The sequence below is a fragment of the Ornithodoros turicata genome, unplaced genomic scaffold, assembly GCF_037126465.1.
Source record: "Ornithodoros turicata isolate Travis unplaced genomic scaffold, ASM3712646v1 ctg00000829.1, whole genome shotgun sequence".
Lineage (NCBI taxonomy): Eukaryota > Metazoa > Arthropoda > Arachnida > Ixodida > Argasidae > Ornithodoros > Ornithodoros turicata.
The window spans coordinates 1,498,832-1,512,979 of NW_026999402.1; the positions used below are offsets into that span (position 1 = coordinate 1,498,832).

Below are 14,148 nucleotides of genomic sequence, written 5' to 3' on the forward strand. Positions count from 1 at the left end.
AAAAAGCCTTTCTCCTGGCTCGATAATGATTCGGCCGCTCCTTCTATCCCCAATTCTCCGGGAGAACTGGCAAAACTGGTTTACGGCGGCAAAGGACGAGACGCTGGCCCCCACTGACCGGCGAACCAGAATGAGTTCTCCTTATAACGTCATCGGTGACGTGGCATCATGCCTTCACCTCCTGATAATACCCGGAGTGGCAAGTTAAGGGTGAAGGCGCGGACGCACACACACTGACACACACACACACACTTTCATCAGACGTCTTAACCTGAAATTTTTTTGGAAGGCCCTATGTGGACGAGATTGATAAAAAATGCATGTGGTTCTTATGATCTTCTGGGCGCATTGATGTAACGTTCCAATATTGCAAGCTTGTGAAAATCTGCACTGCCTGACTGAATTGCATGCTCGTATAAGTTCTGAAATAAGATCGTGTAAGTAGTGATATGTAATACACCTCAAACAATACATAATGTACTTTCTTTTTCTATTTTTGTGTGTGTGTGTGCACGCGCGTGTCCGATGATGATGATGACTGTGCACGTATGCTAATTCGATAACATAATGCTGCGTTTTATTCACTATGCAATAAGATTTCCTCATACCACGACAGCCAAAAGAGTGCTGGTAAATACACGTAGCGACAAACATGTACGAATTACTATTCGTATTCCCTACAAGCGAGAGAGAGAGATTATGGTTTTAATGGCAAACTACCACACACTCTCTCTCACATCATCTTTCCCATAATCATCTCCGACACGCTCACCATGGTTTTGGCGCTCTATGGCCTTTGTTGCCTTTGTGCCATTAAACACATCAATCAATCAATCAATCAATTCCCTACAAGCAACACAACTATAAAACTCGTAAATCTCACAGCATCTATGTACCGGATAATCACTCGTGAAATTTACCTTTCCTGTGCTGCAGTATCCCAGATTTGCAGTTTTACTGTGTGGCCTTCGACATCAATGTCGTGCCGCACGATGTCAAATTTTGCTGCGGAACAAACAGAGGAATGGGAAGTCAATACGAAACATGGGGAGAGACAATTTAGCAGGTTACTGCGAAAATACGTATGATCCATTACAATTAACACGAGAAGTAATCGTATAAATCAATACTTGACTGCAGTATGATCCTCGTCTCATTAGCATCCTCGGCCTTCGTTAGCTATTTTGTGGTCAATAAATCTAACCTTTGGTGACTGTCTTACGTGTACTGTAAATTCACTCCTGCTAGGGCCCCAAGGGGTCTGCAGTATCATATAAATTAATAAATAAGTAATCAGTAGAAGTGAGTGCAGGTAGCGGGTGTACCCACGGTTACCCGCAGATACCCGCGCAGTTTCGCGATTTGTGGGTATAAATGGGTGGGTATAAACGTCACGACGTGTTACGGGTAAAATGGCGGGTGTACCCACAACGTGTCCGCAGGTAGTGCGGGTACACCCGAATTACCCGAACTTGCGAATAAATGTTCGCATGTTCCCTGGGCTTCATCAGGAAAGTGCCTAAGAAAGAACTTTTTTTTTTTCGCATATCCCACTGCCGTTTGACCTTCCACTAGGTCGCCTGTGGCGCAGGAATTCCACTCCTTCCTTTCAACTCAACTCTATCCGGCAACAGACGGGTCGGTCAGCTCGAAATATCACATTCAGGTTGCCCTTGCCATTTTGCCTTTGCTTTGCCTTTTGTCACGCCGGCTCTACAAAAATTCGCCCCATGATAGCGTAACCATCATTCCGGACAATACAGTTGCGTTTTCTGATTCACTTCGTAGTTTTGCTATCAGCGAGTGGCGCTGCATGACACGGGTAGAATGCTGGAGTACCAGCACAGGCATCGGAAGTGTGCTAGCATACCCGCATCATGCGCCGGGGGTGTGGTGCGGGTGCGAATTTGCTTACCCGCACTCACGTCTCACGTCTATTTGTTTGAACTATGAGGCTATCAGAGACGTACAGATCTGTATAGATGGACAGGGGGACGACAGGAAGGATTGGGAGATAGGGGCGAAGTCTTGGGATGCCTTCAGGAGAATATTTGCTGACATCGTTCTGGAAAGTACTGGTTCGTCATTTTACTTCCTTCGGTTTCTCCGATTATTAAGAACAAATTACTTTGGACTTTGTTACAAAAACTCTCTGGAAAAAGTACAGTTAAACGAAATACTATGACATGGGTATACTCCGGGATGATATAACCTGTGTATAACTTGTTGTTCTTCGAAACCTTGGTGGAAAGAGGGCATTGAGTGCCCTCTGTGAAGTAGTTTTCTGTTGCATCCTACCAGGTGGGATTCTTCCGTAGAGGGATATACGTATAATAGTTTATAATAATAATAATACTTGGTGCCCACAAACAGCGTACGCATATTCCATACTTAGTTTCGCAAAAGCTTATTAATATCGTTGATTTATTACATATTATCAGTTTTATGATTGATTAATGTTATAATTTCGTTAGCTGTTCAATTAGATTCCTCAAGCTGGTAGATTTTCTGACAAGGTACGCCACTCAGAACGCAGATCCTCTGTAACACCTTGGCAAATTCGCTGCTTGGCCAACTTATTACGCTAGTCGAGTTTCAGTCACCGCATAAATACAGCCACTGTGATCACCTGTGATATTCTCTTAAGACATTTGCACTACACACGTTTTGTACTCTGGGTCTCTTGAAATTTCCCCGTGACCAGCCTCATAACGAAAGATGTCTTGCCCACTTTGCTGTTTCCAACCAAGATGACCTTGAAGTGCCTGTGGTGACCATCTCTTGTTACTGAAGGTATTGATGATGGAATCTGTAACAATGAAATACAAATATTGATTGAGATACCGAAAGACACAGCGGTTGCACTCGGGCTAGCAGAGGCGCAACTAGACTGTCCCTATACTTTCCCGAATCCGTATGTCTAGTGATATCCAACACCGCACTTGCATGTACTGATATAGGTACTTGCAGGTACTTGCAGGTTCTCTAATATATGTTATAGATGATATGTTATAGATACATAAGAACAATGAAAGAAGGAAGTCACCCCGTCCTATGAATAATCAATCAATCAATCAATCCTATGAATGTGTGCGTGTGAGTGAGAAAACATGTAAGAGTGAAAGTGGAATAACTGAGTGAGTGAGATGTGTTTGTCCCTCCAAATGACGCACCCTTGGAAGACGCTGTTATAGCTTAGCTCAATTGCTAGAACCCTAGACTGGCAATCCAGAAGACGTGGGTTCAAGTCCTACAGCTGGCTAACCTTTTTAGTGACTTCCTTCTTTCACTGCTTCCCTGACCGGAATGCAGGCTTCGTATTCATATACGTGTCTCCAACACAATATTTCACCTATTCGCATAAAACTCACATCAGAACGTTTTTGAAGAGGCCGGTCTTCATCCACGCTTGTCTTTAATGGTCTCGCTTCATCTACGGCTGTCTTCTTCAATGGTCTCTCTTCATCTATGGCTGCCTTCAATGGTCTCTCACGCGTGCACAGAACACTCAGTACTTTACTGTAAAGCAAGGTAACTGCGTATAAACGTGAAAGTGCATCGAATACGCCACTGGTACAAGCGCGGACGGACAACCGTATGGGCACAGGCAAACAGTACTTTATTCTCAAAAACGCATGGCATTCTTAACATAAGAATGTCGTGCAATTCAGCTCATGCGATACAATTCGTTCATATAATACCCAGGAATCTTATGCATCATCTGAACGAGTTTTCATTTCCACAACTATTGTTTTTCGAAGGTTCTATCACTAATTGACAGTTCTATCACAGTTTGACAAACAATCCACTGCACACAATGTCATTCTCCAGGAATTCCTTCGGGAACCACCATGCAATCTACACTGATGGGACCAAAGTAAGCAATGGTGTGGCGGCCGTTGCCCTTGAAGGTGATTCTATTATGCCACAGTTTTCACCGCAGAGCTTTACGCGATTCTCTTGGCTATGCGGCACATTCAACAAAACGATCTTCAAAATTCAGTTATTTACTCCGATTCGCTAAGCTCTGTGCGTGCGCTGCTTTCATGCTATGACAGCAAGAATCACCTCGTCAAGCGATTACGGGCGCTTGCGACTCAACTTTGTTCCCGAGGCCTTTCAATCTGTCTCTGCTGTCTGTCCCAGCCACACTGGGATCCCGGGGATTGAACGAGCCGACCGTGAGGCTCGGCGAGCGTTGGCACAAGAGGACTCAGCTCTAGGACTACCCTACCAAGACATCCTGCCAGTGTCACAAACTACACGTCACACAGCCACACGTTTTCCCCCCGCATCGGACTGAACACATCAACAGATCCTCCGAAGTTCTTTACGCGACCTTGAGGATTGGGCACACATGGCTCACGCATCACCACCTACTCAGAGGTCAGGATCCGCCAGCTTGCGCGCACTGCGGTGACAGCTGACCGTCTTGCACCTACTGGCATCCTGCCCACACTTCAGCCACCAACGCCAACAGTATTTCACCGCATTCTACAGATACCATGTCCCACTCCACCCAGCCCTTCTATACTGGGTGACACTCCTCTTGTGCCGTTTGATAATGTCATCCAATTTTTGACCATCTGTGGGCTACTAAGTCAGATGTTGATGTGAAGCATTGCTCCGCTTTTATCCAATATCACCGAACTCCTCATGTAAATATCTCATCCTGGATCACCTCATCGCTCCCACGTTTAGATAGCTTTTAACTGCCATACTCACTTGTTATCGTCACTCTCCTCTCTCTCCTATCCTGGTCCATCTCATCGCTCATACCTGTAGATAGCTTTTAACTACCACACACACTCTCTCTCACATCATCTCTCCCATAATCATCTCACACCACAACACACCCACCATAGTTTTGGCGCTCTATGGCCTTTGCTGCCTTTTTGCCATTAAACCCATAATCTCTCTCTCTCACTAATTTTCCCAAGGCTTGAGTTCAAAGATGCCCCTCCCTGCCAACCACTGAAGACAACAGGTGCACTTGATGGAATCTCCGTGTTTTCCAACACGGATAACTTCCTTAAACTTGAAAATCATTTAGAGACAACACAGGGCTACGGTTGCTCTGTATCCACTTCTCCAGTTGCCATTAAACCCATAATCTGTCTCTCTCTCTCTCCAGTGCCTCATCATTGAAGGAATCCTGGAGCTGAAAGGAGTCATTGTCATCATCATCATCTTAGCTGACAGCACCACGTGGGCAGATCGTTCCTCCCCGATCGTCTTGTATTGTCTCCGACAGTATGTTGAACCATCCCGTCAACACAAAAAGCTGTGAAGTGGTTGAAATAAAATATTTTACGCTTCACGTATTACAGTAGCTGAGTCACTGAGTTACAGCAGCTAGATCCCGATACTAGTAACTAGTTACTTGTAACTAAGTCATTACTTCCATTACTGCACTGGGCGAAAGTACCACCATTGTCCTTCTTTGTTCGTTTATGGGGCTTGAGGAGAGGTTGGCCAATAGCAGCAGGCCTACTACTCCTTCCCGGCGCAGAGCACGGCTCAGTTCCGCACGGAATCTGTTGGACTCAACAACGCCCCATCCAGTTGGCGCTACTTGCGTGATATATGATTACTCGATTGTCAATCTGCCTCCCTTCTTACACACAGACGTACGAGATTTGACCACCATAAGGTGAAAACAGATGACACCACCCTTTCTATCATTGCTACAACTACACTCTTAAAAATGTAACTTCACCACATAGCACGCTCCTAGCCAACCATCATCCCGAATGACAACGTTCTCGTCCCTGATTGGTTGAAAACGAGAGGCGGAGCCTATTTTGTGCCGTACATAATTGACATAAAATAGGCTCCGCCTCTCGTTTTCAACAAATCGGGGGCGAGAACGTTGTGGTGAAGTTCATTTTTAAGAGTGTAGGGTTACCCTCTCTTCCCTCCGAAACCTTCATTCTTCCGTTCGGTAAGCGCGGTACGCTTTTTCAAAAGGCAGCTCCAGTTGCGCATCAGGACATATGAATGTTGACGTGACGTGACGTCACCGTAAACATAAAATGTGAAGCCTGACGCAAAGGGCACGCGGAGGCCTGCCGGTGCATTCCACGGACTTTAGAAAGCGAAGTCACGCTTGGTGTTCGTGAGCGGGTCAGTTTTTCTTCCTAATGGTAGAACTTACTTTGTCCAGTTCTGCACTACTTTCCGCACCTGGTTGTCGTCGCATGCATCAACCTCGAAGAAGTTTGCTCCCAAATCCTGCAAGAAAACTGTTTTCTTTTTCCGCTCTGGAGTTACAGCAGTTCTCTTTTCTCAAATTCTTCGACGACCCTCCAAAATGACCACAGGACAATTTTATGTTGTCCGCGCCAACAGGTAACGAGTAACGAAGGTAAACAAGATTATCGAGTGTGTGCGCGGACATGCTTCTCCAAGATGGGAGGTACAAGAGAGAAACTGATGTTCTGAGGAGGTAGTTGCGAGTACACTGCGTGTTGGGGAATATATCTTAGAGTGCTTACCTTAGCTAGTACTTCTCCATTACACCAACTAACTTCTGCTTCGTCGGCGGCACGGCTGCCAAATTTGTTCCCAACAATTAGAACGGGCTTCCCTCCCAGATGGGCCTGAAAATTGCAGCAACGATGAAATTCTGTGAGAGCTTTGTGATCTTGCACTGTGTGAGAAAGCAAAAGGGTGTAGTGTGGCAGTCTACGTGGTGTGTCCCGTGCGGGTGGGAAATATTTGACCCACATCCTGCACGCAGCCAGCGCTCAATTACAATCTACATCCACCCGCCAACTCGTGCTTTCTTTTTTTTTTTTCAAATCCGATCGAGAGGCGAGAAGAAACACAGCCGTCAGCTGTAAGTGCTCGCCAAAGTCTGTCCCTGATGAGTCTCTGATGATGTGACTCTCTCTCATAATCTCTCTCTCAGTTTCACTACCACACTCTCACATCATCTTTCCCATAATCGTCTCCGACACACTCAGCATAGTTTTGGCGCTCTATGGCCTTTGTTGCCTTTGTGCCATTAAACACATAATCAATCAATCAATCAGTTTCACTGGTTTCCGAAGGCGCCGGGTACGTCAGCGCTGGTGGAAGGGGACTAGGGCGGCCAGCTCTCAGGTCTAAACTGGGCCTTGACACCAACTCTGCCTGACTTACTAGCCGGCTGCCTCTACACTCTGTGTGTGGTACAGAGGGCAATCAAAAAAAAAAAAAAACAGATTAAGACGTCTGATGAAAGTGTGTGTCATTTTACCTAATAGCGCGAAAAGTTTTGATGTGTGCAATTTGTTAAAAAAAAAATCACATAAACGTAGCTACGCGCGTTCACCCTTAACTCGCCACTCCAGGTATAACGAGGATGAGGAGGTATGATGCCACGTCACCGATGACGTTATAAGGAGAACTCGTTCTGGTTCGCTGGTCAGTTGGGGTCAGCGCGTTGTCTCTTTGCCGCCGTAAACCAGTTTTGCCAGTTCTCCCGGAGAATTGGGGATAGAAGGAGCGGACGAATCATTGCCGAGCCAGGAGAAAGGCTTTTTCAGAACCCCGAACAGCCGAGTAGCAGACGACAGCGAAGTACCAGAAAACATTTCTCTAGACCAATCAGCGAGCGTTCTCCTTATAGCATCAGCGCGAGGTTCCAGGCAAATCGCAGGATGGTACTGTTCTTCACCACCGTTGCGCACGGTCGCTTTTTGCGGCGCATTTTAAATTCAGTTTCTGCGAGAATTATAACTCTCAGTGGTGTGAATTACTTCGCATGGTGCGTCCTACTGGCCTACTTAAGAGCTATACAGGAAGAAAACAGGGTGTTAAAAGTGACTTCTGTGCTACTTTAACGTCCTCCAGGGTTTACAACATATCTTGCACCAAGCCACAGTCAGGGCCAGTTACTATATGCCAAACCAAAACATACGTGCTCCAGACACTGCATTCCAAGAACATTCTAATTGCCACGTCTTTCTTTTACCTGGAGTGATGCTCCCTTCTACAAAAGTTCCGCTACTTGGGTGAAGCACCCTTGGGTCTCCCTTCCCAGCATAGAGAAACGCTGCGAACACGTCTATGGCCCTCGGGGGTGACGTGAGCTCCAGAAATAACAGTGCGCGCTGTCGCTTTAATCTTCGAAAATATGAAGACTTTGTGAAGCCCATTTCGAAAAGACCGGATCGTCACAACGGCGCTACTACGACGCAACGAAGCAAGAACACCCATCTTCAATCAATCAATCATTAAATATTTTCCATTCCGTGTGGCTGTAAAAGTGACACCGGCGTGCGATCTGCCAGCCGCACAATATCGCAGATCGGGACCAGCACCCGCAGGAATCTGCAAGCACGATTGACAAGTCAAAATCCTGAAAAGCCGCCAAAACGCATAGAGAAAGTAGCAGACGATGGTGGTGGTGATGGTGAAAGGACTCGCCGTTGTCGGCCCCACAGAGGTGGGCAACGTCACGACTGACGCCTTGGGGTAATGTGCGTCCTGGGCCGACTTCTAGGGGAACTGTACCGACATATGTCTGAACAAAACAAGCTGGATGGAGGGACTAAGAGAAAGTAGTAGAAGGAGCCAATCGTATATCCAGTGGTGCGTAGGCATGATATCAAAATGCCACATGGAATCAGCTGAGGTCGTCTAAGGTATTTGCACAATGGTATATGTCTTCTAGCGCAACTGGCAGTTATCACCCCTCTTTCCTCTCTTGGCCGCTCTTTCACCACCGTAAAGAGGGGTGATAACTGCCAGTTGCGCTAGAAGACATATGATACACATTGACCAATCAGCAAAATATTCGGGTCGGATTTTTGAAGCACGCGCGATATCAGAGAGAGAAAAAAAATGACCAGGGTCGTGTCTACATAGTCTCATTTTTATATAACCAGAGAATAAAACCTAGCCAGCCTAACCCATGAGAGACTTTGTTATAATTCGTATAATTACGCCGCAAGAGACACATGATCATGAGGAGCGCAGGATAGATGGATTAATTTCACCGAACCCAAGTGTTTTTAACGAACGCTGAAACCCCAGCACAGAAACAAAACAGTCCAAAGGACATCATACCGTGTAAGAGAAGGCCGATCATCAAGAGATTTGAGAGTGAACGCAATGTATGTACTTCGAACATTAGACGTGTCGCCACGATCAAAACTATAACCCGTTATCTTCTACTCTTGTCCTTTTTGCGGCATACACAGAACTCTCAAATGTATCACCAAGGAGTACCGCAGAGTAGCCAGAAAATTGCCGAGTCGCCGTGGCCCAAACTTCGGCGCCACGACAGTCGAAATTAGCCAATTTGGCGCGAAGGAGCTAAATATGACTGACTGTAGGTTATCCACGGGTACCTCAGGGGTGACACACGTTTCCAATATGTTGTAGTCACGCTCAAGCGGTCACTTGTGGCGAAATCGCCATCTTGTCCTGTCCCCACGTCACGGGTGCCATGCGATCTTGCTTATGTTCTGTTCTCGCGCTGGCCGACATTTCCTTGTCAGCGCGAAATTACTGGATGAACGTACTCTGCTTGTGTAAGTTGCACGGTGCACAGTTATCACACCGCTGGGAACGGTCAGCAGTACGAGGGGCTGTACAGGTTGGGATAAAAGTTGGGACAGAAAACTCGAGCGACGTACTTTTTCTTCGGTGCGACACCCTAGCGGCTGCCGGAAGCGGGTGAGTTCACTGTTTCAGAGGGGTGGAAGGGTGTGCGGTTAACGACACACAGCGGTAGCTTCCCTTCTAGGCATACCGAAAGCGACACCGGAACTACCGCTGTGTCTCAACAGCGCACCCTTCCACACCTCTGAAACGGTGAATTCACCCGCTTCCGTCGGCCGCTAGGGTGTCGCACCGAAGAAAAAGTACGCCGCTCGCGTGTTCCGTAAACTTTTGTCCCAACCTGTACCACAAAATAAAGTGATCAAAATCTCCGTTGCAAAATAGACTACTATAAATGAATCTTGTATCTGACCACAAAATGGGCGCCGCGCGGGGACTGTCAACGGCGAACGTAGATTAACCCGGGCATAGGAGTGCAGACATCGAACTTGGACGGGACCATAATAATGACGACAACTAACCAACATGCTGCTCCATCGTGTCCGCACTGCTAAACCTAACGGTTGCTGACACGTGGCCTTGGTTCGCTAGAACGACTTGGACAGACATCGAAAACCCGCGAATTTGAGTAATTAAATAGTGATGGCGCGTTTTTAAAAACGACATATCGCCTTACGAAGCAACAGAGCATTCTCCGTAGTTTTGGCGCTCTATGGCCTCTGTTGCCTTTGTGCCATTAAACCCATAATCTCTCTCTCCTTTATTTTCCTTGTGCCATTAAACGCATAATCTTTCTCTCTCTCTATTTTCCTTCTTCGTTTGAGAACGTGAATCTCGAGATGGATTTCGGCGGGAATATCGAGGTCCTCCCGTACGGGGCAGCATGCACAAGCCGACCTGTCAACTGCAAGCATGATGGATAAAAATTGCTGGTATACATCGAAAAATGTTACAAAATGGCATTCGCTTTGCTTACAAGCGTTACGGCCGTTAGTCAAGATCGCCGTGACATGCAGTGGGAAACTGAAGCACGGTTCTCTTGCATATCCCCATTCAAAACTATCCGTCGAAGCAGGGCAAAAATGAAGATTTCAATGGCGCCCTCACCTGCAGAGCGTCGACAGAATCCAGGAGGGCGGCGAAGGTGTCCCATCTGTAGACCCTGTACATGAGGATGAAGCCATCGACTTTTTTAACATCTAGATTTTGTAGGTACCCTGTCCTGTAATGATACGAGTCAAAGGAAGCGCAAACATTAGAGGAAAGTTTGTCCTTCGCCATAGTTGAAATACAAGCCGTTTTACAACGTGAGCCAAGACGAAGAGAGAGTCTTGACGACGAGAAGCGATGGAAATGGCACAAAGAGGGTAGAAATGAAGAGCAAACGAGAACATCCGCCGCCTGCGTGCGTATTCTCTTGGGTTCGGTCCGCGCAGTGGCATCGGAGAGAGGGTTGTGACGTCAAAGGCTTACATGGAAAAGCATATGAAATACATAGTCTGTTCGCGTTCGTCAGGATGTGGTGGCATCCTTATGCGGGCCTCATCGACGAAAAAGAGAAAGACGTATTAGAGCGCGAGGCGATGGGAAACAAGAAATCCAACTTGATGGAAGGCGTGCAAGAACGTGTGGCGTCCCGTGGACGACGATGGCAACGACGTGCCTCCGCAGCCGCGCGCCACTGCGCATGGCAGCCAGTTCTATCGGCACCGTTCTAGCGTGCGCCCACGAACATCTGCACGCTGGGACATTCCATCATGGCCGGTCAGGACTCGTGTGGAGGAAGCCAAATTTCTGCAAGGCCACATTGGAAGCCATCACTGAATGACCGGTGCACTGTGCACCTCCCGAACAATCGCTAGGCGACGACGTCAGTTCACCGCGGCTTATTCGTCACAACGACCGGCCGCTGAGTACCATGGTTCGCTCATCTACACAACTCCGTTCGCTATGGTCCCACACTCCACGTCACGTCGTCACCATCTTCGTGATGGCACTCTTCGGACTTCCACCAGCGGCATCTTCTCATACCGGCCGCGGTACGACTACATGGCCCCATCCGCATTGCCATTTCAGTCCCAAGGACCCTGCCCGCTTCGCCTTCCAACCAGGCTTTGATACAAGATGCTGGCAGCCCACCCGGTTGCGAACAAGAGGAATCTGGACCAACGTTCCACCGGGGACACGCTCGGAGGCCGCAGTGAGTTTTACTCCCGGCCTCCCCGTTCTTCACGATGATCCTCCTCGACTTTCTCATTGGCGACAACACTAAGAGCTCGCCGCTCACGAACCGGTCGCGGTCCTGCCCCCCTCCCCCTTCTCTGAATCAGTTCGGCCTACCTGCCTTTACTCCACTTCGGCCCGGCCCTGCAACCTGCTCGCTCAGCACTTGCCCGCGCCATTCATTCCGCTGCTACTGTCCGCCGAACCAACTGATCCCACTACTGAACCCGATGGCCTTTGTTGCCTTTGTGCCATTAAACACATAATCAATCAATCAATCACTACTGAACCCGAAGCACAATCTCCTGTAGTTGGGGCTCAGATGTGCTGGTGGGCTGCATAGCTCGTTGCGGTCCGCGTCTTGCATCACCCGGTTAGCGTGTCGCATTTTGGACAAACGTGCTTTGCGTTGGTCTGAAATCTTCCTCGTACACAGACACACGTACGCTTGAACTGGAGAAGTTACTCCGCCGCCGACAACTGCTTGTGGTGGCGTCAGTGGCGTCGGGACGTCCACGGTGTGACAACGGAAATCGCGATCTCTCCCATGGCGGTTTTATACCAGCGCTTGAACACGTATGGGAAATTCCACCTCAAAATCACAAGTGGACCTGTCTGACCACAGCCGCTGTCCCAGGGAGCACAGAAGCGTATAAGTTTGTACAAGTAAAGATGTTTATTTGCTTGCATGAAATCTGTCGTGTTTGAGCTCTGTGCTGTCATCTGTCTGCTCTGTTGTGAATGGGCTTCCTCTTCCTCCTCTTGTCGCTTCTTTTTCTCTTTGCTTCGCGCACTGCCGCATTTAACGGCTACACTCCTAGCCAACCATTATCTCGAATGATATCGTTATCTGTCCTCATTGGTTGAAAACGGGAGGCGTCCGCCTTTTCTGTGACAATTATGAACAGCATAAGTGTCACAAAAAAGGCGTACGCCTCCCGTTTTCAACAAATCAGGGCAGATAACGATATCATTCGAGATTATGGTTGGCTAGGAGCGTGCTATGCGGTGAAGTTCATTTTTAAGAGTGTAGGCAACGTTTCGGCGTTATCACAACATACGCGATCTCCATGCAGCCCATGAGTACACATCCTACGTGGCGACATACCCTGCCCCAAGAAAACGAGTGGGTTTGCTCATAGATGCTATCGCATTCAATAAGAAAATCGATGAATGCGCTATTTATTTCGCGCAGGAAAGCAATGCTGTCTAGCGGATAAATTCTAGAGCCGCAGTTTTGAAAACACAACCGCCAAAGCTCCCATTGTGAGGAAACCATATCAGTACATGTGCTGAAAACATTGCGGAATAAAATATTTTTGATTGCATACTGTTGCATTACAAGACAATATTTTAATTGTACAAAAAACTTGAGCTCCCTGCAAAAGGCATATAATCGTAGAAAACGTGAGAATACATACGTGACATTTCCGGCTGTGTCCCAGAAGATCAGCGTGACCAGGCCGCGTCCGATTCGAATACTTCGCTTCCTCACGTCCACTCCTGCCCATGGGTACTAAATTAGTGCGAGCAGCTTTCGTTTCTATTCTGCATATATTAGGCATCATTTAGCGCCTTGCAAAATACGTAGTTCTATCGGTATACCGCAAAGCAGCTGAGACGCAATATCATAAAATTGAGTTCTTTCAGTAGCGTACTCCAGAGCACCACTACTTTGAAGTCACAATTTCCATCCCAATCTTCCATGTCCCACTCCACCCAGCCCTTCTACTGGGTGACACCCCTCTTGTGCCGTTTGATAACGTAATCAAATTTTTGACCACGTGTGGGTTTCTTAGTCAGATGTAGATGATAAGCATTGCTCCGCTTTTATCCATTATCACCGAATTCCTCATGTAAATATCTCATTGTCACACTTGTAGATAGCTTTTAACTGCCATGCTCGCTTGCTATCGTCATCCCCCTCTCTCTTATCCTGGTCAATCAATCATCGCTCATCGCTCATACCTGTAGATAGGTTTTAACTACCACACTCTCTCTCACATCATCTTTCCCATAATCGTCTCCGACACACTCAGCATAGTTTTGGCGCTCTATGGCCTTTGTTGCCTTTGTGCCATTAAACACATAATCAATCAATCAACCCATCCCAATCACACGCGTGGGTTCTTAGGAAATCCAAATTGAAAATAGCTTCCTAGACTGTGCCGAAGTAGTAAGTGTTCCCGAGGACAGTAAAGTCCGATTTCACCAACGTTGGTTAACGTTAAGCAGAGATCAAGGGTTGCAAAGACTTGAAGGTAATACCAATGCTGAAGGTGAATGTTTCAGTGACAATAACTCCCTTCATTGAAGCAGAGCTAAGCGTTATACCCCTGTCACACGGGCATTTCGATCCTTCTCGAATCC

At 47.3% G+C, this 14,148-nt stretch overlaps 1 protein-coding gene across 1 annotated transcript in view; it reads right to left on the reverse strand.

Moving 5' to 3' along the window:
• The window catches only part of LOC135375157 (EF-hand calcium-binding domain-containing protein 4B-like), a 35,803-nt gene that overhangs the window by 9,721 nt on the left and 11,934 nt on the right, over nucleotides 1–14,148 (reverse strand). Inside the window, exons 3-9 of the mRNA XM_064607883.1 lie at nucleotides 13,200–13,281; nucleotides 10,663–10,777; nucleotides 6,498–6,602; nucleotides 6,158–6,234; nucleotides 3,372–3,519; nucleotides 2,665–2,809; nucleotides 921–1,005 (exon numbers count right to left, since the gene is read on the reverse strand). Coding sequence (XP_064463953.1) covers nucleotides 921–1,005; nucleotides 2,665–2,809; nucleotides 3,372–3,519; nucleotides 6,158–6,234; nucleotides 6,498–6,602; nucleotides 10,663–10,777; nucleotides 13,200–13,281 — 757 coding nt within the window. The remainder of the gene's footprint in view (nucleotides 1–920; nucleotides 1,006–2,664; nucleotides 2,810–3,371; nucleotides 3,520–6,157; nucleotides 6,235–6,497; nucleotides 6,603–10,662; nucleotides 10,778–13,199; nucleotides 13,282–14,148) is intronic.